We start from the raw sequence: 24761 nt of genomic DNA, 5'->3' as shown, positions 1-24761 counted from the left end.
AGCAATCTTTTGAAATGTCAGACATGAGACGCTGCATTATTATTTGGGCTTTCAGTTTGCTCATGTTGAGGGGGGTATCATGATGTCACAGTCCAAGTATATTGGACAGCTCCTTGATCGTTTTCAATTTGAGGATTACAAGCCAACCAGTGGACCCTAGCTTCAAATTTTCAGCTCATGATGGGAGCCCACCATGTGATATCACTCTTTACCAACAGGCTCTTGGATGTCTCATTTACTTATGCCACACCAGACCTGACTTACAGTATGCAGTATCCCAGCTCAGCAGGTTCATGCACATGCCCAGTTCACAGCATTGGCAAGCAGTAAAGAGAGTCTTCAGATATCTCAGAGGAACTCGGGATTTAGCCCTCTTCAAATTTTCAGCTCATGATGGGAGCCCACCATGTGATATCACTCTTTACCAACAGGCTGTTGGATGTCTCATTTACTTATGCCACACCAGACCTGACTTACAGTATGCAGTATCCCAGCTCAGCAGGTTCATGCACATGCCCAGTTCACAGCATTGGCAGGCAGTAAAGAGAGTCTTCAGATATCTCAGAGGAACTCAGGATTTAGCCCTCTTCTATGGTGATCAAGGTTCACTTACCATGCATGCTTACATGGATAGTGACTGGGCAAGTTGTTCCGACACCAGAGTGTCATACCCCGAAAACTGTTTTTTGCTTAGCAGTTCATGTATCTCTTGGCTCAACAAGAAGCAACCTACAGTTGCCACATCCAGCTGTGAGGCTGAGTACAGGGCAGCCTCCACCGCTACAGTAGAGTGGGTCTGGCTTCGACAGTTACTTACAAATCTTGGTATTCGCCAGATATCTTGGTATTCGCCAGACATCCTCCACTATGGTCTACACTAACAGCCAAAGTGCTTTGGCCATTGCTTGTAATACAGTGTTTCGTTCGTGTACCAAGCACATTGAAGTTCACTATCATTTTGTTCGACAGCGGTTGTCAACAGGAGACATAGAGTTGTCCTATCTTCCCACAGAGGACAACATAGCATATATGTTTACAAAGGCACTTCCTCGTCCCAAGTTCGAAGTCTTTCGACACTCTTTACACTTGGTTCCCTTTGTTACATGATCTGACATACCTTGTACATTCATAGGTGGCTATATCCTTTTGGATGAACATGTGCCACCATGACCAGAAAATACCAAGTATTCTGAGACGTTTCCAAAATACTTCAGCCCATACCATGGAGGGGGGTTTGTGGGCCACCTTCTCCCGATCGTATTAATGCCCTATGGGCCCTGGTCTGTGCCTTGTAGGCATAGTTATAGGCACTTTAGCGTTTTAGTGCCTTTTATGCCACATAGGACATTTAGTCCTATGTGACACCTAGGACACTTAGTCCTAGGGTCTATCTTCATGTACTTTGTACTTTCATTTTTCACTCTTCTAGTTGACGTGACAGCCTTCAGCTCCTAGCTTCGACTCTTGATTCTAGGGAGCATTACCGCTTGGCACATTTGGAGATCTAGATGCACTGAGTCTATTGATGGCACACAAGTCCGCCCCAACTCATACCTTGGCCGGCATTGGAGTACTATACACACTCTAGTGACTATTTAGGATGCAAGGTTTCTCTAGGTCTACCTCCACCAAGACAGTTTTTTTAAAGAGAGTGAAGAGGTTCTCCTTTTTCCCTGAGATCATCATAAATATGATGTGTCCCTTCAACCATAATCCTGGAATTTATCCAAGTTTTCATATGTTCAGACCGGATTGGCATGCTCCACATAATGTGTTTTATGACTTAATACAAGTCTATTTCACTCCAAAAAACAAAACAAAAAACTTACCTGTGCACGACCAAGAGCAAAAACTGGAATCAAAATCTTGCCACCCGCTGCAACGCAAGTATGTACCTACGCCAAAACCACAATTGCAAATGCAACAAAATTGTCAGTTTTAATACCCGAAACATTTTTTACCAAATGAGCTTGCTCTTCACATCTAACTATACTAAAGCTACGACAATACACAAAGCAAATAATGGGAGTAATGCTCCTTTTGGAGAGGTTGATCACGATTCATGGAAGTCAGTACAAACACGTTCTACTTCATTCCCAAGGGAGGTATAATTTTGTCGCCTTTAGAGTTGAAAACGAGTAGAGGATACATGGTTTCACGTTTTGTGGCTTCAAACAATTCAAAATATTGCATGAGACTGCTACAATAGATTTGCCACACAGCATGCTCGAGATTTGCATAACAAGTACGTGCTACAGTTTGAGCTATCTCATTTTCAATAAAGTTTTGGTAGGAGTGTGTGTTTCCCCCAGTTAGGTTGAGACTGCTAGCTGCTGCTACTCCCCATCCTGCTGCTTTTCAACCTGCCCCTATCGTGGCTCCTTCCTTTTACTCTAGGTAGGGAGGGGTTGCTCTCACCACTACGTCTAGGTAGCAGTTCCATGCTTCTTCCTCTCGTGTCAATAAGGATTGTTAGCTAGAACATACAAGCCCTTGGCGATGTTCTTGATAGTTGTCATAGACATCTGACTCGTAATTAGATTCACACAGTGTTATTAGGGGTCATATCGACATTCCTTTCATCTACGAACATAAGTTCGATGACGGAGATTGAAGAAAGGTCAGGTCAATTGCTAGCAGGTCACAAACGGGGTTCCTACACAAAGACAGCTGTCCGGCCCACCACAACCAACGCTTAACCACCTTCTACCATGCCACAACTCATCATTGCCACTACAAGTGCCCAGTCTCTGACTGTACTTCACAACTTGCAAGATCTCCTCAGCATCTCTCTACTGTCATTCACATAGACATGCAAAGCCTCCTCCTGGCCCACGAAAGAATTTGCAAGAGTACACCGATCACACTACCAGAGAATGGCCAGTTTGTTGGTGAACTGAAAAGAAAGAGTAGAGTGGACACAAACTCAGAATATTTGCATTATGGAATGAAAAAGAGTGAGGTCCTTATGTAGGCACCTCATACATGCTCACTGAACTCAGCATTGACATAGTGTGCCCAGTCATAATGCATTGACCACATGCACAGACACAATACTAGCATTTATTTGGCTGTGTAAAGTGTGTGAGATGGTGAGTTCTTTGCTTGTGTGACACATGGCGAAGCCCCTAGTTAGATCTGTGAAATAATGCACTCATTCTATCCATCCATGCTTTGATGTATGTGGGGGTATGCTGCATCATGTGGCCCCTAAGGACCAGTATCAAGATGTAACTACCACTCTTTTTTACCGTTAATTATCTTGACTCCAAATCACCCCAAGATGGATTTATTGAACTAAGTGGATAGTTCAATAACTTTGCAAAATGACCCTTGAAAACTAGCAAATGGTATCATGACTTGAAGTCATAACATGTGCCTCTCTAAGTCCATGGTTCAATAACTTTTACAAAATGACCTTGAAAACTAGCAAATGGTGTCATCACTTGAAGTCATAACATGTGCCTCTCTAGACGCTAGGGTCTCTATATCACACTTGAAAACTTTTTAAACTCCTAACCATCTAATTACTTGAAAAAAAAAATTTATAGTTCATAACTTATTTTCCAGCATATAGTAACCTTCTTTGCACGTGTCCTCCACGAAGGTATATCACATATGTTGAAAGCTATCTCGAGACTACCACACGTGTCCTCCATGAGGTATATCACATATGTTGAAAGCTAACTAAAGACAACTGCACATGTGTATGTTCTAGGATACTCCTATTTGGGCTTGAAGGAAGAGTGATGGGAACTCTCATGTCACCTAGACCTCCCAGCCAGGTGAATGGCAGCTTTCTAACCATAGAGGAGTAGCATTCACCTTGCGTATGTGGTACTGAGCAATCTCTTTTTATAGAGTTAGAAGGCTAACTCGAGACATTTGAGATAAAAGTGAAGGATAGCTAATGATGAGTGAGGTGGAATTGATAAGATACATAGGATTAAGGCTCAAAATGCCACAAGGAGCCAGTAAGCGACTCAATGTCCTCTTGGTTGACACTAATCTTGAAGTCCCGTGCATCCTAGACCAAATGGCAATGAAGGTGGATATAATATCTTTCGAGATGCTAGGCATGGGATGAGTTGCTTGAACTTGGGTGTAATCTAAATAGCCTCAATACAAATGGATCCCCCAATTTGGCATGCAAGTATACTACAAATAATCTCCTAACTCGTGTCCATCAATTCAAATGGAGGTTTGTATTAAGAGGCAAAAGCGGTATAAAGTTGACGTAACTCTAGAAGATAACGTTGAAAACCAATAGTTGAGCCTCTCATTCTTTTTCTATATTGTTAATAATGCCAGGAGGTTTTAGCTAGATCTTAAGGGCTGGAAGCCCACCAAAAGCTCCTCATTCGGAGAATTTTCAGATTTCTCCCGATCCTTTTGAAGAGACTCTGAAAATCCCTTAGGAAAAGAAAAATCACTCTTTTCATTCCGCCATCTATTCATGGAGGGATTCCACCACTTGCCCTCCTCCCCATTCTTCATGACTTGGGGTTTGATAGCTTGGATTTATGAGAGGCATGACTCTTCTTGGGCTCTTTCGGTTTGACGACATTCAGTTGAGACTGGATAATGTTTCCCACCTTTCTTACAAACCTTACATATGCCTTGGTGGATACTTTTTGAGAGATTCTAGCAAGCATTTCAGTGTGGCATATTTCACGATCTAGATGCAGAGAGGCACTAGATGGCTCCTAGGTCCACCCTTCACACACATTGGCTAGTATTTGGACAGATATTGTACACACTTTGATGGCCATTTGGGTAAGCATGCAAGTCTTCTTGGGTGGCTTCTGCCAGAAGGAATATTTTCCTCAGGGAGTGAAGTGGCTCCCGTTTTCTCTCAAAGGCCACCATAAAGTTCAGATAGCACTTTCAGCCTCAAGCTTGGTGCTTTTCTATCTGTTCCCGATGATGCTATGCATGATGTATTTCTGCCATGAGCATTTGCTCTTGGGGTACTTTTCATATTTAATAGAAGTCTGTTCATTGAAAAGAAATATGCCCTCTGTGGTAGCCCGTAACTCCCAAACGAATGTTTGACACGAAAACCCATGCCCGAAACACTCAGCAAAAACAGATTTTTGCACACACTTTCACTTCTTTTCACCCTTTTATTCAGAAGGATACTGACCATTTGCTGTTCACTCCACTGAGATTTTAAATTCATGTCTACTGCTCTTCAGTGATGCCTCAGCTCTAATACCACAGTTATCTCACAAACAATTTGAAATCCTATCGTGGAAGTACGGAAAATTTTAGATTACCTAGGACTCACAGCCCATTAAGGAGTGGCATGACAGCTTGCAGACATAGCCATTAATAGGATATACAGGTCATGAAAGGCAGGCTGGAGAGTAAGCTTGACTACATCTCATGAAGCAAGACGGCTCAGCTAGTTTGGCATAGCACTACATACTGATTAGCAATATGATTGTGTAATCTACAAGGTCCGCTCCCTTTCTTGCATCGGTGCTTCAATAAAAGACATCGTCAGTAGAATCAGATCACATTTATCACATCCTGCAGGCACATTTCAGACAATGTTGGATATACAGGGAAGCACAATCGCATGCAAGTTCATCATACATAATGCTTGGAAGTTTCAGAGAGATTGCAAACTGAGCAGCTACAACAACATGCTTCTCTCTAAAACAAAATATCCATAGAATTCCATTTCCAAAAATACTTACAGCCTTTAGGAAATCCCGCTCGCGAGAGTTCTTAGAATCTCTTATAGTGGTGGCATATGTTGATCTGAAAAAGGACCATCATTAAGCACATAAAGTGAGTTCTACTCCTAGACTTGTCAAAATAATTGAATATCTTGAATCGGGATGTTTGAACTCCACACAGATCACTTCAAGAACCAAAAGGATAACGAAATTGGGTTGCTTGAGCTTCACCTATACAAATTTTATTTCAGAATTATATATTCTCATGGTGCTTGTGCGATGAGGCAAAGCAGCCACAAAATTCAAATCCTATTATAAAGCTGCACTAAAACTAAAAATTCCCGGCCACAAGATGACATCCATGAAAGCTAGCACACAGGCTGAACATGCTGAGTGTATCATAGAACAATGCTGAGATCCAACGCTCTCAAGGTACCTGTTGAGCCCTTGATTTGACTACCTAGAAAGGATGCTATTGTAAGTGATCCAATACTCTCAAAGTATCTGCTGACCAATTGATTTGACTACCTAGAAATGATCCTAGTGTGAGTGATTACCAAATAGTTCAAGCTACATGAAATTACTAGATAGTTCGAGCTACGTGGGATTTGCCCATGCAATATGTTAGATTAAACAAAAGTACGGGAAGCTGATAAAGTCTTGATTGATGGGGATCGCAATGAGCCTAGACCAAAGGAAGTGGCCAAGCTGATAGCCCTTTCTCATTGTAATCCACGAAACTATATGACGACGACTCCTATGATAATGTGGATGCAATGTGCATTCAACCACACACACACACATACACACATAAGGGGTGACTCATGACAATGCCCAGATGGACACCCGCTCACACATCTACCTAGGGAGGTAGGGTCTATCCGACTCAGAGCACCGAGATCCTGCTAGGAATTGTCTGGAACTACGACACGATCATCAAAGATGAACTGTAGCAAGTGCACATTCAGCAGACATGGGATCCCCTGTGTAGGCACACGGCATCGAGATGCCATTTACACAAGCACAGTTCCTCCATCGGACAGACAATGGATTCATTCAAGCACCCAAGTACCTTCATATCCATCTTTCACATGCCGTGCAAATGAACATCCTCTCTCAAATTTTCGAATTCATGCAAAGACACAATATAGAGGCTACACGAATATGCAAGAGGTGAGACAAAGGATCATGTGCTAATGAGAGGCCCCCCATAATATGACATTACACGTGGATACCATGGCTTACTTGCAATTAGATATGCATGCATGAGGCAAGTTGACTAAATGAACTTTGAGTAAAAGGTCACTAGAGATCGACAAGCACCTATGAAGCCCACAAACAATCATTGACCTTCATAGCAGCTTCACAAGAGAGGAGAATATACTAGCGTAGAGAACAAGAACACAAGCCTAACATGCAAAGGTGGGTCAATTGAGATTGATCATGGACCTGGGGAGACTAACATGCAAAGGCGGGTCAATTGAGATGGATCATGGACCTGGGGAGTATACACCCCATCCGAGGTATGACCCCATCCGACATACGATGCGGCATGACTACACCAAGCAGCATCATGTCGTCAATGGATTGTTGCTATAAGGAGAGCAGAGGGTCCATCAAAGGCAATTTCCAACATACTCTCCCCGTGACTCCATAGAGCTCACATGTTACAAAAATTATATTTCTTACATCACTTGCTAGGGATTGTGTGTTAATCTAGTATTATGGGTGCTATTGCAACTAGATCGCTATGTATTTTGATGTTTCTATATCACATGTAATTGTGTTGGCATCAGCTGGTGTGATGATTCATCAATTGATTGTTATAACTAGCACAATTGGCAGCTTGAGTACAGATGATGAGTTGGATAACAAAGATGGAGATGGTGAATGTATTGATCAAAGTATTGAATGGTTGATAGAGGCCATGGCCAATATTCTAGAGAATAAATACTAAGCCGTGGGCTAATTTATTCCATTAATTGTGGATGATGGCATGGTAAGCCTTGTGATATTTTGAGCTCATGGAGCTATTTTGAGAAATCCCTCCAATTGTGGACACATGATACTTCTAGATGTACTATTATTGGCTCTTTGATTTTTTAAAATACAATTATAAATACTCTACATGGGAAGCAAGAACCACCATCTAGAAGAGGCAGATTGGACCCCATGCTGAGTCGTACTCTTTCTTCTCTCTCCCTTCTCTCTCTTTGATATGGTTTTTATTTGTCCTTTTGATCATGATTTTAGTGGTTCATAAATTTGTAGATATGGTTAATCATAACACTCGTATCATAGAGTTGGTATACTCCTTTAGGGAAGGTCATCTCCAAGGCATGTGCAGTTTGCCTGAGATTTTTGAAGACCATGGGGAAAGGTGAAAGTTGACGATGGATCTCTTTGTTAGCATTGAGATATTGCATTGATAGCAAATCTCTCTATTAGTATTGTTGCAATGGTTAAGGTGGTACTAGTTTCACACAGATAATGCAACAATCAGGTGCCTTAACAAAGGGAATTGGCCTTCAACATTGGCAGCTTCTAGGGGCTGAAAAGTCCAAGGACTCTCTCAGACTAAGATCAAATGAAACATTGAACAACGTAAAAGCCTAAGGCAGCAGAGCCACCAGGAATGCAAGTAGAAGATCAAAACCATTTATGAAAGCTCAAAAGGGTGAGGCCCATTGTGGCTCAATATTCGAAGAGAGCATGGATTTTGAGAATATCAAGATGCTTTAGGGTGCCGAGGAATGCCGTAATAGTACAAAACGTGAAGATATGCTGAGCCACATGAGATGAATTTACTTGAAAGTGAAGGATACGCAGCCAAGCAGTTTCAATAGACACCTTGCTTGAAGTGATGATCAAGATCAAAGTTTGGGAGAGCTTGATAGAGGCAAATGAGATAGCTCCGAGTTGAGAAAAAGAAAGAAAGAAAGAAATTTTATTAGAGTCTTCGGAAGACCAATGGGTCTAGAGACGGAAAGAAAACCTGGCACAAATCATAGTAAGGGTGGAGCTACTAAAACGAGCATCATCACCCGTGCTGAATCCTTAGACTAGAGCAGAGCGGAATCCTCCGTATGTCACGTCGCCCTGGTTGGTGCATAGCCGGTGATGGAACACTGGCCTCCGTCAAGGGGTGCTGTACATCTCGGTCTCCTGGACGAGGCTCGATGCAAGACCAGAGCCACCGTGACTCCCATGGGATGTATCCCGGTCTAAACAATGACGACACGTCCCCCAGAGTGATCTGTGTGTCCCCTCGATGTCTCGTGTGTCGTGCTACGATCGCCGGATCAGGGTCTTTGTCACGTCTGCAGCTAGAGACTCGACGATCAATGTCACTCGATGGGAAGAACTCTGTGATCCTGCTCTGAGAGGTGTCTGATGATGTGGCCAAGCCCTGTCGCCTAAGTAAGTACTCTGTGTCGGACCTCCTCGTGAATGAAGGCCGCGAGGCATCTCTGATCTAGGTAGGCGAGGAATCTGAAAAGGAGCCCGGAGCTGTCTCTGAAGAGACAGTGGTAGCGACCTCGGATCTTGTAGTACACTAGGCATACTGAGAACTAGAAGGAGAAAGACGGTGTTGTGATATAGCATCGCAAGTCTTTGTGGATGTCTCAAACCAGTTCAAAATCCAAACTACTTCGGGCCTTAGCAGGCCAAATAATCAAAAACCCAAGCTTAAAACGCTGTTTGGACATCAGCTAGGGCTTCGATGCATAGGTTAGGGATGTCTTTCCAATCAATAACTATGCAAAATGCACATCATAAACCGTCTCTTCCTTTATTGTCAAGAAACATCAACTCTAGAACAATATTTATGACTCACTTCCATTTTAGCACTGTAGACTCATTTAGAATGAAGGAATAGATTATGTTTATGCTAGCCTATTTATTCGTATTGGAGTGACTAAAATCGCCAAAAACTATGTTCTTTTTTAAAGCTGTGCATTATTCTTGATCTTTCATTGCTAGTGGACTCTTGTGGAAGGTCCCATCAAATTTCCCATAGAGAATGTGGAAGGCTTGATTAGAGTTGCACCTTGAGGCTTTGCCAACCACCAAGATCTTACTTGTTAGCTGACCTTGCTTTCTTAGGGACATATGTCTGAATGAGGGTGAAAAAACCATAGTGTAGCATGTGTGCTCATTGTTTCCATCAATTACACACATGGTTTCCAATCTTATTTATGTTTTGAGCATCATGAACAATGTAAGCTATCATGTTGCTCGCACTAATCAATGTCCATGATAAATATTTTATTATTTGTTTCCCTTCCCCTTCGTGGTGCAAGGAGTCAACATAGGATTTGTAACAAGCTTTTTCCTCACCAACTAAAGCACTCATATTTTGTAGTTTAATCTTATAAAAGCAATTGGAAAATGCCTTCTATGAGCTCATCTTATGCTTCAAGATAACAACAAAGATGAAAGTCATCACAAGTGTTGGCGTTCTTAAGGTGGCATTTATCTTTAGTTTTATATGTTCTATACAGAGTTCACCTCAAGTATACTAACAACTTCAGCCTTGACGTTTGAAGAACCATGTCATGACATCTATGAATCAAACAAATCATACTCTGTTATTATAAGGTCAGGCTCCAAGCGATCGATTTGAGCTGCTCCCAAATGCCTATCTGGAGTCATGTTATAATCCCCTGTATACACCACACTGCTATCACCCACCTTGACATAAAACATAGCAGCGCCAAGTACCTACATAGCCAGACAAGAATCATCATAAAGATATTGCGAGTTGAGGTAGCATCACCTATCCTACATGCATACATATGTATGTATGTATGTTCTCTCTCTCTCTCTCTCTCTCTCTCTCTCTCTCTCTCTCTCTCTCTATCTATCTATCTATGCTCCAGGAACAAGTACAAACTTTACAAGCACTAGAGGGGAAGTGGACGAATGCATGTGAAGCACTAGAGGAAAGCAAAGAATGGAAAACCTCAAGAAGGATATAGCAACCTTAAAAGTCACCATGCAAGGGAAACACAAAGAAGTTTCTCAAGAAGTAATTGCACGAAAGCAAAATGAAAGAGTAGACTGAAGTGGTCAAGAAGGGCACATCGGCCCCAGAAAAGGAATTTATCTCTTATGCTTTAGAGGAGAAAAGAAGACATCATAAATCATTGAATGCCCTTGTTAGAGGCCTACTAGTGGGAGACACCCTGATCGCAAATGCCAAGGCACTGATTGCTAAAATGGGCATCAACCACACCTTTAAAGGGGCATGGAGAGTAGGCAAGGGGCATGGAGAGAAGGCAAGGATGACAGTGCCATCGAGACCTATGGTTGTGAGATTCAGGACGGCAGTAGATATCTCCCCTTTTATGAGCATGAGAGCAGCATTGAAGGGAACAAGGACATATCTAGATGATGATGTCACTTTTAATAGCAAAAACATTGCAGAGAAGGGATGGTTCGAGTTATGGCAGCCAGACAGGAAGCAAAATGGGCTGTTTATAGAGATAGCAAAGTCATCATAAGAGAGAGGGCAAAAAGGGAGGAAAGGGAAGAGAGGGATGCATGCAGCACATGACGTTGTCTGTGCCACAAAGCATAGTAATGGCCCTCTTTGGTCTGATCCGAGAGGCTTTTCACATACATACACTAATAGAGATACATTTTCTACACTGAGACGCATGAGAGTCCACAAAGATGCTGCCTACAGTAATAGGATACACATGGGAGTCAGTGTGAGTATCAAGTGATAGCCTAGTGGCTCTCACTTATTTCTATTTTCTAAGATATTGTATGGGATTGAGAGGATGAGTGGAATGGGTCATTGTAAATACCATGTGTATGAATGATAAATACCTTGGTATGGGGTGAGAGTTATTTGGTGTATGGGATATTATGGGGTTTTTAGAAAATAGGAAGAGTGAGCATATAAACATGTAAGTCTCATATCCATGTGTTCCAATAATATAAGAAAGATCACATGCCAAGCGTGTGGAAGGCATGTGGAGGTGTATGGAAGACTGTGGAGTCAAGAGGAATCCTTCTAGAATTCCTATATGGAATAAGGAGGATGTGAACATATGGAAAAGAGAGGGTCCCTATGGGCTCCATGTGGGGAGACTCTTGACTTTCTCAATATTTTAAGAGTCATGAGCATCTTTTGATGGGACACATGGCAAGAGTAGCCAAAAAGGACATGGATGGTGACACACGGACTTGTGTGATTGATGGAAAAATGAATCTACAGGCAGCAATTGTAAATGGGTGAAAGAAGGTGACAAAATCTCTATAAAGGAGCCCTCCTCTCCCTTGGACAATATCTGTTCCACCATTGAGCCTCATGCTTGCTTCAATGAGGTTTCTTTGGAGAAACCCTTTCATGAGGCTAGGTTGAGAGAGGGTTTTCAATGTCACCCCCTAATAAGTAAAAGCTGTACAAGGATCACAAGGGAATTTTCAAAGAGAAGTCTACTCTACATGTGGGTTTCTTTAAAATCCATCCCATTATGTTACTAACCATTACCAAAGATTCATGTAAAGATTTGTGTATAAAATAGGCATTGCTATAATACTTTGCATATTTCTAAATGAAACTACGATTTGTTCAGGTCTATTTTTGCCATATTTTTACATAGTTGGAAGCTTTTTTTTTTCCTTTGCTCGGACGCTCAGAAGATTTCACTCGGAAAATGCTCATCCTCGAGCTAATGTAAACCAGCAAAAAGACATCTTTTCCACTACCATCACACTGGTAACAGTTCGTACAAACAACAATGGTCTGCCCGTACATCAGCTCGCCAATCAACTCCGAAAACATATCCACTTCGAGCAGCTCATGGCCAACGAGCATAGAGTGATCACAGCTTCTCCAGTCTCGCTAGTTGCATCACCAACCAAGTAGCCTGGCTTTTCAATTACGACCTCACTCAAGCCAGTGTACCACTCCTGCAGCACTCTCAACACCGTCTCTAAACCTCCCAAAAAAACAGTGGCTACACCCCACCAGCCTTCAATGCAGCAGCTTGTCAAAAGGTCCACCAGCGCGCACGGTTTTGTCCATCCAAAACAGCCCCCTCTTTCTTCAGCTCTGAAACTCCTGCGTATATACAGCCCACACACCTCACACCCCCGTATTCAGCAACTGAGCTCTCCGCTCATGATCCGTGTAGCAGTCATAGACAGTCCATGCGTCGACCAGCTAGTAGCTCTCACCTCTCTGCAGGCAGCAAAAAAAAAATTTGCTCATCCGCTTCCCCCTTACCTTTTTTCCGATTGTCCTTTTCATGGAGATTACCAAGCTCTGACTCTCCAGCAGCCGCCATTCCACATACCTTGCCAGCTCATCGATCCAGAAGCACCACGATTCTCTTCACGCAGCCACCTTGCATGCACATGTCAATCTTTCCAGAAATTCCAGCCACATCACCACTTCCATTTTATCACTCTTCAATTCCTTTCCCCCAAATCGTACACCAAGGCAATTAATGCCCAAAACCCCAACCTTAGGCACACTTCTTGCACGAAGACTCAAGTAAGGCATTTAATGCATGCATGCCACACATCACCACACATGATTCAGCCCCAAGGAGTATATGAGTGCTCACATGACTTCACCACAATACAGAACATCACTCATGACAATATGAACACTTGGAAAAGGACTACTATGACGGACATATGTCATCCACAATCAACACCATGACACATTGGATTATATGCTCTGGAGTGCCTGTGCACCCACACTGCATTTCATCACTTCCCAGGAGTCCCTGCAAAAACACTTTTTTTAAGTATCTTCAAATACAAAGCCAACCTTGTTGCATGTGATGCCAATCACATTGGCAAAACCAAACACCCCCATACCTATACAAATATGTGCATAGTGCCTACCCTCATATGACTCTGAAGTGTGAAAATTTATTTACAATTTTCATCCCATCATTTTACCCCAACCCAATGGCTGCAAACATTCATGTTTGACAACCAGAAGCAAACAGTAACTGCATAGCAGCAGCTATATCTTCAACTGGCATGTCCATAAACATATTCTCTTCCATCGCAGGTGGTCCACATGTTGACACTTGCATATTTCTCACTACATACTTCTTCAATCTAAAACCATCGACTCAACTGCTGTGCATCCTCCTGCATCCTCCCATCCAAATCACATAACTGATAAGATTCATTTGCATACTTTTGAACTCCTCGACACACACTTCATGAGCATCTTTAAAGCTGGAATTTCCACTTCAAGTCGCCACATAGCCTCTTTCCCATATATAAGATGAAAGGGAGAGAATTGGGTACCTTCTTTAACTGCTATTCTGTATGCCCACAGTGCTTGTGGTGAAACTTGGTCCCAATTCTTTCCATGCATCCCTATCATTTTGCTCATCACACCTATTAACTCTCCATTGAAATATTCATTCTTACTGTTGCAGTGAGGATAATACAAAGTAGCATATCTACACTTGATCTTAAGTTTATCACAAAATAAATCAACCAGCTCACTTCTAAAACGAGGTCCCTTATCAGACTGACCAACTCAAGTGGTACTCCATACCTGCAACATATATCCTAATACACAAATTTACTTACTTGCTTTGCATTTACTGTACGAACAGCCCGTGCTTCCGCCCATCTAAAAAGATAATCCACCGCAGTGAAAATATAACATTTACCACCTGACGTCATTGGTAACGGACCTATTGCATCAATTCCCTACTTTTCAAATATATTATAAGCCATTATAACATTCCTCACCTCAAGATGGAGTATCCTTCTCCCCATTCACTGACACTAGAAGCATGATTTACACCAATGCTGAATATCTCATTGAAGTGAGGGCCTCAACATCGTTTTGAAGGCAAAATCCCTCCGCATATACCCTCATGATTTGTTTCCAAAATATGAAGAATTTCCTCGTGCCATGGAATTCTTCTGAGTACTAAATCTGTCCCTTTCATGTAGAGTACATCACCAATAAGACAATAATGTTCACATGATTGTGATAACATTGCCCATCGGCTACAAAGGTCGAGGAGACCACGTCCTCTGCCACAGCGAGAGACAGCTCGACAAATGCCGATCTGGGGCATCTTCGCAGCCCACCGGAGAGCCACCATGGCATTGGGCTTCAATCTTTGAGTTTCAGTTTTGAGTTTTGACTTTGAGCTAATGGGCAGTATACCATGAAGGCATGGCAGTTATCAAGGAATTCAAATCCAAACCAAAAGACTCTCAGTCTTAAACTGACGTATGGCCATTTATATGTCTTTTAATGCTTTATTAGATGTAGCTACTTTGAATAAATAGAGCTGCTTTTGCACTCTATGGGAGCTGCCATGTGCCCTCCCAAACGCTGATGTATTAAATGCAAGTGTGATGTCCCATAGACATGTTGGTCTCTCATGGACATTAATAGACTCTCTCTCTCTCTCTCTCTCTCTCTCTCTCTCTCTCTCCGGACTTCAGCAGAGGGCTTCATTGATCCACTAGCATACGGATCCACCTCCCCCACTCGCTGTCGATATCCATCGAGCAGTTCCATATCTCATCTCACCGTCTCCGTATTGAGAGTGCTCCGGCAGAGGGCATTCCCAGAGAGAGTCACATATGCACCTTATGATATCACCAAGAGAACGAGTCAGAGGATCACTTTGCTTTTAGATGCCCTATGTACTATGAGATCAGAGGTCACTATCGCTATCTTTTTAGGGATGGTTTCAGACCGCTATTTAGTCTCCTATCCTACCCAGACCATAGATGCTTGGCAGCCTTCATCCATGGGGCCATACGACAGAAGGAGCGATTGCTCACAGCACGTAGGGGAGATCAGGACACATAGCCAAACTCCACTCAAAGCATGGTCACGGAGTTTCTCCAGCCAGAGAGCACTAACCAGGAGTACTCACGGAGACGGTGGCCCACAAGGACCCAAGCCAAAGCCAGAGACACGTCATACTGGCCAGCAAAGTGAGGCACAGATCACATTAGGGGACCTTCCCTCCATTCTTATCAAACAGAGGGACAACCCATGGGAGTGACAGTGGCACTTGTTCGCCGCAAGGCCATAGCCAGACCACAATGGACTACACATGTCGACAATGCTCCATCACAAGTTTTATGCCACAGCAGCAGCCTCACACATCAACGTCTCCCTCCTAGGGTTGGCGCCCTTGCTAGCTCCCACTCCATGAGCTCGGAGAGTTTTCTTCCCATGTTTTGATGCCGTTATGATCAGAATTATGGGGTGTTTTTTGTATTTATCATCGGTGTTGATGCCCGCTTAGTGGCTCCACCCGTCAGCTCACTGTATCAGTTTCTTTTAGTCTTGTGGACCCTTAGGTCTTCCGAAGACTTTTAATAAAATTTCTTTCTTTCTTCTTGCCAGCTTCCAAATGATCACCACACTAACAACAGCCCCCATCTTCTCCATGGGCTCAAAGTTTTTCCATTATGTATCGGTATCATTATGATTATGTCTCTTTTTTGTATACGTCATGGGTGTTGATGCCCGCTTAGAGGCTCCACCCATTCAGCTCGTTCTATCACGTTCTTTTAGTCTCATGGACCCTTTGGTGTTTCGAAGACTTAATAAAAACTGGGCCTCGACTTAGACCGGTTGCCTCCTTTTCAGTACAGCCTCGACGCTCCACCGTCTCCTCTCTCCCCCACTGACCAGGAGGTCAACCGGCTCATTCGGGCGGATCTGCTCCAGCTCCACACCTCGCGGACATGGTTTCTTCACTCCGAGCTTCCTGTGAAGCTCGACTTCTACCGCCGACACTGCCTCCAGATCTCACAGGGCTTCATCACACCTCCGGGTTACACACTACTTCATCTACCACATGCGCTCCGGATCTCCCTCGGTCAGTTTAGGGTCTCGTCACACCGATTACGGATCGAGAGTGGACGCGCAGAGGGTATCCCACGAGAGGACCGCCTTTGCCCACTTTGCGACTTACAGGAGATCGAGTCGGAGGAGCATTTTGCTTTCAGATGTCCTATCTATTATGCCATTCGAGGCCGATACCACTGCCTCTTCCGCAACGGATTCGGCTCCCTCTCACACATGCTACAATTCCCGGATCAGCGGTGCCTTACCGCTTTCTTACATGAGATGACCCGCCACCGAGATACTTCTCTCCGAGCACGGCGACACGAGCAACACACACAGCGTGAGGATATCCAGCGGCCTATCACTGACTTCTTTCAGCCACAGGATACCTCTTCTCAGTCTAGCTGACGACGCGGACGTGAGCGAGAGCCAGAGTCACGACAGTTGCATCAGCGGACAGATTCACACATCCAGGTCCATGACATCTCGTCTCTGCTCTCGGCCCGCCCCACTGGGGTTACCGTTGCCCTCATCCACAGGGCCACCCGCCGCCCCCGACGACCGAGCTCGACTAGGCCACGTGACGTCAGAGGCCAATCATCTATCGCAGGGTTTTTTCCGACTTCCCATTTGACGGCCCCTGTATGATTGGTCTCTGACGATCACCACCTGCACATGTATACTGTATCTCCCCCCTCTGCCCCACTTTTTTGTGCCCCTCCCTTCTTCTTCTTTGTATCATCTGGAGGTAGACACATGTTTTTTGTATCAGGACTAGACACATAGTCCTTCATAACCTCTTTTTTTGTAGAAACGGTTGGTTGGCCCGTTTTGAGACCACCACCGTTATGCTCATTGTATCAGTTATCTTTAGTCTCATAGACCTTCACGGTCTCCGAAGACTTTAATAAACTTTCTTTCTTTCTTTCTTTCTCTCTCTCTCTCTCTCTCTCTCAGTACTAGCTTTTTGCATTTTCAGCACTTAGCACTCAGCAAGGGCCTTAGTGATCCCTTTGCTTCAGCCCACAATGGCTTGTATGAGTTACCTATATTTTGTACCTTGTTTACGAGGTCTCCTGAAGACCTTTCTTTCTTTCTTTTTCATGCAAAACCGCTCAAGGATGAGGTGTAGTTGATTACGTGATCACAAACCGCATGCGAGGCACATGATTGAATATATCAAGATTAAGAAGTCCCTTGAGTCTAACCACAGGGCAATGTCTTTTGCCATCACTTTGCTTCTTTTGGCTTGCAGGGAGATTTTTTACTCAAGCTTCCTCTCGTAGTCTTTGAGCCGAGGCTGGATTTGCTTGATCCCGAAGGGTGGAGATAGATCAGACATCCGGCAAGTGGGGACCGATCACTTTACTGGACACCGCTTACAAGATCTTGGCCAAGGTCTTGAGCTTGTGATTCATGCCCCACCTACCAGATATCATTCATGACACGCAAATCAGTTTTGTTTAGGGACACAGTATCTTGGACAACATGTTCACTTTTTGGGAATACTGGATTGGGCCAGGGAGTCGTCGCAGCCTCTTGCCATCCTTCTCTTGGAATTTGAGGAGTATGACAGAGTGGAGTGGTTTTTCTTGGAGGGCACCATGCTGAGATTGGGCTTCTCTATGAGGTGGATCAAAGGGGTCTTAGCTCTTTATGTGGGGAGTCCCAGTATCTCATCATATATCATAACAAATATCCAAGAGGGGTTACAACAAATATCCAAGAGAGGGCTCCCTCTCATAATCCAGAAACTGTAGCTAACACTCTCCAAATCGGATTACATTATAAACTGTAAATACATTCTTCATTGTTTCTTCGATGAAGTGTTACCCTTCCCTTTGTCATCTGTCTTCTTTTTCTTAAGCTTCACCTATTTTTCCTTTTTCTCCTTAGCCCAAGAAGCGTCCTTGGGTGTATGGCCTTCCTCCTTGATCAAGCTTTGCATCTTCTTAATAGAATCCTCTAGGATCTCCCGATCAGTAGTCTTGTACATGTCCTCGTCAGGCAGCTCCTCACCCTTGGCATGTGCATTTGGACACAGATGCGCACCAGTGAGCAATCGCATATCTTCCTCCCCATCCTTTAAATAATAATATTGAATGTAAAACTCCTCCAAGTATGCTAGCATAGATTTTTCACTAGGGGACATGGAGAGTAGCAAAGAGAGAGCGAAGAGAAGGGAGTGACTAGAAGTGAGCGACGAGAAGGAAGCGACAAAGAGAGACAACAGATCGATGAGAGAGTGACTAGAAGTAGGAGAGTGGAAGGAGGGGAAGGAGGGGAATGATGAGATGGGAGTGGTCTGAGACAAAGAAGAGAGGAGGGGATACTTTAAATATTGGTGGAGGATGAAGCATAGAAGGGAAAGACAAAGAATCAAACGTTCAAAAGTTGAGGATAAAGCGGATAGGGGACATGATTGGCGCAGATTGTGGAATAAAGGAGAGTGAATGCAATAAAGTTTTCTGGAATTATCTTTTCATAATATATTGGCTAGTGCGATATATATATTTTCTTGAATAGAAGTGAATGTGAATGTAGCTTGTTTGTACCCTAAATTCTTTTACATAACTTGAATGAATATCCTGATATGATTTGTAATGTGCCATTCCCAATGTAATAGAAAAGAATGCTACATTAATAACGTGCCATGTTTCCTATCATCTGAAATGCACAAATGGTACGTGCATTGCACTGACCTGGACTACTGTGAGTGAACAAGCAGATTGGCATTAAGCGTGGAAGAATCAAGCAAATGACTGTACGTAATGTGCACAAGAATTGTTATCTGCTTGGTGTACTAGTGAGCACTTTGTATCTCATCTTGTTCTTGAAATGAATAATTTTTCGCAAAATGTATGACGGATACAATAGTGTCACGGGGAGAATTAGCAAGGCACGTCCTATTCAACTGCTTATCCTGCTAGTTGGCCGTGAAATTGTGAAGCACATATTTTGGGATGGATTGAACCACATGACCTACAAGCTCCCTTGGCTAGGTGCTCTTATATGACAGTAGCCATCTCTTTTTGTCGAATCCTTCAACATTGGCATTTTCAAATCTCCTCCATTTTAGAGCAACATGGTTGTCTTCCCTCATTTCATTTGGACAGACATTCAATGTCTTCTTCTTCAGCTTCAAACTACTAAAACCCTTGCATGTGCCGTGAATGCATTCAATCATGTGCCACTCACAATCTCCCTTTGGACAAACCACTGGCTCCCACAGAGACCTTAGGCTACAAAACCTGCCCTCCCTTGCAACATACGATGAGGATCCAAGTGGCCTACAGACTGTGCATTCATCGGGGAGGCATGGGCATCGTTCCCCATGGAGCAATGCTCTAGCAGAACCAGATCTCAAGTTATTCATAGTTTGTCGGGCCAGGTCAAAGTCTATGTGTGTTTTGCAATAACAAACATTCATGTCTTTGAGTTTACTGACGTACCAGGGCTTATAATGCTCAAAGCTCCTCTGCCTAATTGAAATGCTCGGATTCTGATCCACAAACTTAATATACAAGTCCGTATGCTGATCCAACATGCGGGAACAACAGAACAGTGAGCCCCCTTTTTGCTACTACTATAAGAAGACAAAACACAGTCTAATTAAAGTATACTAGTATGCAACCCGTGGCAAGCCACGGGCTTTGAAACGAACATAAATTTTTTTCTTCTTTCGATCTATCCACAATTCATTCATGTCGTATCATACATGTTTCTCTTCTTTCAATCTCTCTTTCCAATTGACGTGTCATCTTCGATCTATCTTTTCAATTGACATTACATCACACATGCCTTTACGCACATGCTTATTTCATAGAGAAATACATTGAGTGTCTTTACTCTTGAGCCAAGATCAGACTGAGTTCAAATGTCAGGCTGTATTTGAGACTCGATGAAGATGTAATCCCGCAATTCCAAAATGTGTTGCATGTACAATTATTATTCGACTACCATCCAACATATCCATCGTTTATTCAGACTATCACCCCAAGAGTCCACAAATCAACATTAAACAGAAAATCACCCAATTACAAATGTCGCAGCTCATGCTAACATCTGACTCAATCAAACAAATTGGTATAAAAGGTGTGAGAGACTACAAGATGGACATCAAACCAAAAAATCAGTGGGTGGATGCTCCCTTTTTTGTTGCCCACCATCCATTTCTGCATTGAAAACAAGTAGCTGTGTGATTAGATTACGATGCTTGGTGATCCTAGTTGCAAACTATAAACTGGTCATATAGTAGAAAATAAGGCAAGAAATGGATTTTGTAATGCCTCTAATGAATGTCTCGGGGGGGTGACTCATCATATGTAACCCTATCATGTGAGCTCAATAGAGGGATATTATATATTTATAGATTTAACAAAAATTAACTTACATAAGGGAGTATTTAAAACAAATTTGGAAAAAAATTACAGATTTGTATAGAAAAATTGTACATTTTATTAATGAAGAATTTACAGATAAGGGATTTCAAAAATGGGCCTTGAACGCACGTGATGTAGTGGGTTTACATGGAGTGATCCCCCCGAGATGAATGTACCACTTCACGTCATCTAGCACGTCTTCAATGATTATCTTTGGTGAGGACCTGACTGGCTACTTGCAAGCACCTACAAAATAGGCCCTTTTTTTTTTTGACAGCTTTGTCGTCATAAGACAACAGAACTATTAAATTTTGTCACTTTCTTGCTAAAGTTTTCCAAGCTGCGATGGTACATAGCCAACAGCATGATTGTGTGGAAAATATAGGCTGAAAAGACCAAGTAGGTCTCCTAGCCTGCTTGGAATAATACTTGAAACAACAGTCAAGGGAATGAAAATGTTGTCTCTAAAATGGAAAAGAGAGGACTCAACCATAACAAAGAGAAACTAAATTCACCTGAGAGATTATTGAAGGAGATCTTTAATGTCGATAGTGATGGGAGATCTCTGGGCATGGTTCCCCTTCGAAATGATATTCTTCAAAGTACATGTGGATGAGGTGCTGTGTGGATAAAAATGTAAATATGTTTCTCACTTATTGCATACTGATGGCTAGGTGCATAGCTATGTACATTGCTAGTTGGTGGTGGCTTTGAGCTATGGACACTCCTAGGGGAGCGAGGACGAGGATGCCTTCGATTAGTCGTAGAAGTAGTGCTAGCTATTCTTTTTTGTACTTGAAGCCATTGGCTGCTTGGCTTCGTGCTATATGTCTATTTGCTCCTCTTATTTTTTGTATTTGATGCCACACATGGCTTGGCTTTATGCTATATATGTATATACAAGCACTTTTTGGGCTATGAATTAATATACACTCTTCTTATTTTTTGGCATTCCATTTCCTTGTGCAATGTTTTATCAATGAATGCTTTGTGATGTAAACATTTTGGAGTTGTAATGTTTTATTCGTAATTGTAATCGTCGGCCATAGATGTGCATGGAATCATGCAAACTAAAATGTGGTTGGCTGTAAGAATTGCATTGCACACTATAGAAATGGGATTCTTGCAACCACACATCATACACAACATTCTGTTCAATAACACATCATTATGTTTTTCTAAAATAAAATTATGCAGAGTGTCTATAAGCGCGTCTATTAGCGTAACTTTTTAAATTTCTATAGTGTCTATTAGTGCGTCTAATAGCACGTCTATGGCCACATCTCTCTATTACATAGACACGGTTTTGTAGACACGCTAATAGACGCGCTCGTCACTTTTTTAAAAAAATTTCAGTAAATGCGTCTATACACGCGTCTATGGATGCATTGTATTGTTGTGACACCCTTGGTTTATCCTTATCACAGTTCACCCCCTTAAGTTCCAAGCATCATAGAGAAAATTTACTAGCCCAAAACCTCCCACTCGTAACCTTATTTAGCCAAGGATTTATAAGCATCTTAGAAGAAATTAAGTGATTTCCTTACCACCACCAAGACTCCAAGCCACATCTTTAATTCATTTAGCATCACCTTACCGATTGGGCATTAATTGAGACTACAACCTCCTTGAGGCCTTTCTTCTAGTGCATATGTTTTTCTTCGAACGCCGTTGTCTCGAACACCTTCCAAAGTATTTGGTCCTAACATTGAAACACTTGTCGCAACCACACGCTTTTGCAATGGTTAACATCCTTCCCTGTGGTTAAGATTGAAACGCTCTTGTGTTGATTGAACATCTCCTGATCGACCTTCAAAAGATATCCTACGTCCCAACTCTTTATCCATAACTAGGTCAATCTCTTTCTTTCATATCACCTTCCACCCTTCCAAGGCCCCTATAGCACAATCCAAATTCACTCTTGAGGCTATTACTACTGATACCACCACCCCTTCGGTCTACTCATGAGCACCATCCTGTTGTGCCTCGTTGCCTCCCAAGCGATCCTTCTACGCATCATGAATATTATTCTCGTTTGCATGCAATTCCTTCTAGACATTACATGTGTCGTTTTGAGCACTGTCCTCTTTCCTTGCAAATATAGTGCGTATCAAATTTGCTAGGTGAGAGCCAATCGGTGCACAATCTTCATATCCACTTGTTCAAGCTCTTTTGGTTCCTTTGACAATAAATTTTGAGTCTAGTATCCTCGTGCATATATTCGCAAGTACCAAATGTAGCTCCAAAAATAACTTGCCCCCAAAAGGGGTCATCACAGATAGGGCAATGAGTAGCAAATTTCCCAAGAGCACATGTAAGATATTTGAGAGCATTACCCAACCACAAGGGAAGATTGGGAAAGTCAACCAGTAGTAAGTATTACGAGATACAAAATTTTGTCAAGGTTGAAAGAGAAATTTCAATGGCTAGCTTCAACAATCACATGTACTCGAACAACCAACGATCACATCCAATCACATGTATGGTGAAAGAAAATTGCAATGCCTAGCCTCAACAATCACATCTAAACAACAATTAGCTCATTCAGACATACAAGAGAGAAGGAAGAACCCGTTGCCCATAGACCAAGCATTAAACTATTCGGGTTATTCGGGTGACCTCACATTAGTTTCCAAAAAATTTAGAGCTCCCCAAATGATGGCACTCTACCACTGAAAAACCAATACACACTCACACACCCTCAAATGAGTTTCTCAAGTCAATCTTGACCTCAAGTCCATTAGAACCTCAAAGCAGAAAGGTTCTTGTGAGTTGTGACTAGTTTCCTATGAGCCCTTGGGCTTAAATTCATGAGCACGACAACGCGCAATAGATTCCTAGCTTCTTCATTAGAGATTTGAGAAAACCCACCAATGTTAACCGATAAGTCTTTGTTAAAGCTAACAGTCACCCCCGCCTTTCTTGGCTCAATTCATGCTCTTTCCCCGCCATCAATTTTCTTAAATGACGAGACCAAGAACCATCAGTTTGTCCCTATGCCCTATTTAATCTATGGTGTAATTTGACTATAATCTACACCATTCTAACACTCTCTCTTATATTTAACTGTATAAGTAGAGGACATTGTGCCTATGATAGTAACCAACACTATTAAAAGAAAATTTGAGGAAATGTTAGTATAGCATGTGCAAGACTGAGCACAATGACAATGTAGTGAAAGTATGTACAATGAGGATAAATTAGGTCATGCATATTAGTTTTCATTTTCCTCTCTTTAGTGGTAAATTATCCATCACCTTTTGGGAAGAAAACACCAAAAGTATGCTGATGGAAAGAGGGAACTGTGCCAAAAAGAAAGACGTCTTAATCAAAATTGAGTGATCTATTGATCTTATGTGGTGGTTGAAGCTAAATCTAAGAATTACACAGTATGGCATAACTTAGCTAATGCTAAATGTTCAAGGCTACTTTGGTGAGCATAAACAGTGGACAAAATTAAATCAATGAACAATATAAGTTTCCAAACTCTGATGGAGATGAAAGAGCCTCATGGTAGGGGCTTATATGCGAATTGGAATGATGCGTAAGTGCAAGTTGGTCCATGCAAGAATGTGACGGTTGTTATATATCATTGCAAAAGTTAAACTATGCTAGGTCTCATGTCCTTGAGGGCTTAACTATAAATCTGTATGATAAAAAATAGGTTTTAAAATACGATGGAAATATAGTTATGTATCATTCCAAATCAAAGGCCTATATTTACATGGTGCTGAACGAGGGCAAAAGAAAACTAAACTTCCCCCTAGACTATGCCGTAAAAAAACAGAAAATTACCACGCCTTCCAGGCTAAGAATGGACTACAAAAAGCTCATATTTATGAGAGGGAAACAGAGATAGCAATGGCACAA

At 42.4% G+C, this 24761-nt stretch overlaps 1 protein-coding gene across 3 annotated transcripts in view; it reads right to left on the bottom strand.

Annotated features, from left to right (window-relative positions):
* CPSF73-II (cleavage and polyadenylation specificity factor 73 kDa subunit-II) overlaps positions 1-24761 on the bottom strand; it is a 157058-nt gene that overhangs the window by 40415 nt on the left and 91882 nt on the right. For 2 of the 3 annotated variants that reach the window (XM_087380741.1, XM_087380740.1), the window contains 4 exons: positions 20619-20684; positions 10276-10412; positions 5706-5769; positions 1830-1895 (listed from right to left, as the gene is read on the bottom strand). In XM_087380741.1, the coding sequence (XP_087236867.1) occupies positions 1830-1895; positions 5706-5769; positions 10276-10412; positions 20619-20684 (333 nt within the window). The remainder of the gene's footprint in view (positions 1-1829; positions 1896-5705; positions 5770-10275; positions 10413-20618; positions 20685-24761) is intronic. The other variant, XM_087380742.1, reaches the window with a different exon arrangement.

The sequence above is a fragment of the Dipteris shenzhenensis genome, chromosome 10 (genome assembly GCF_047967505.1).
Source record: "Dipteris shenzhenensis isolate YYH24624 ecotype China chromosome 10, Dip_SZ_1.0, whole genome shotgun sequence".
Taxonomy (NCBI): Eukaryota; Viridiplantae; Streptophyta; class Polypodiopsida; order Gleicheniales; family Dipteridaceae; genus Dipteris; species Dipteris shenzhenensis.
This window is presented reverse-complemented; position numbering and strand designations above follow the sequence as displayed.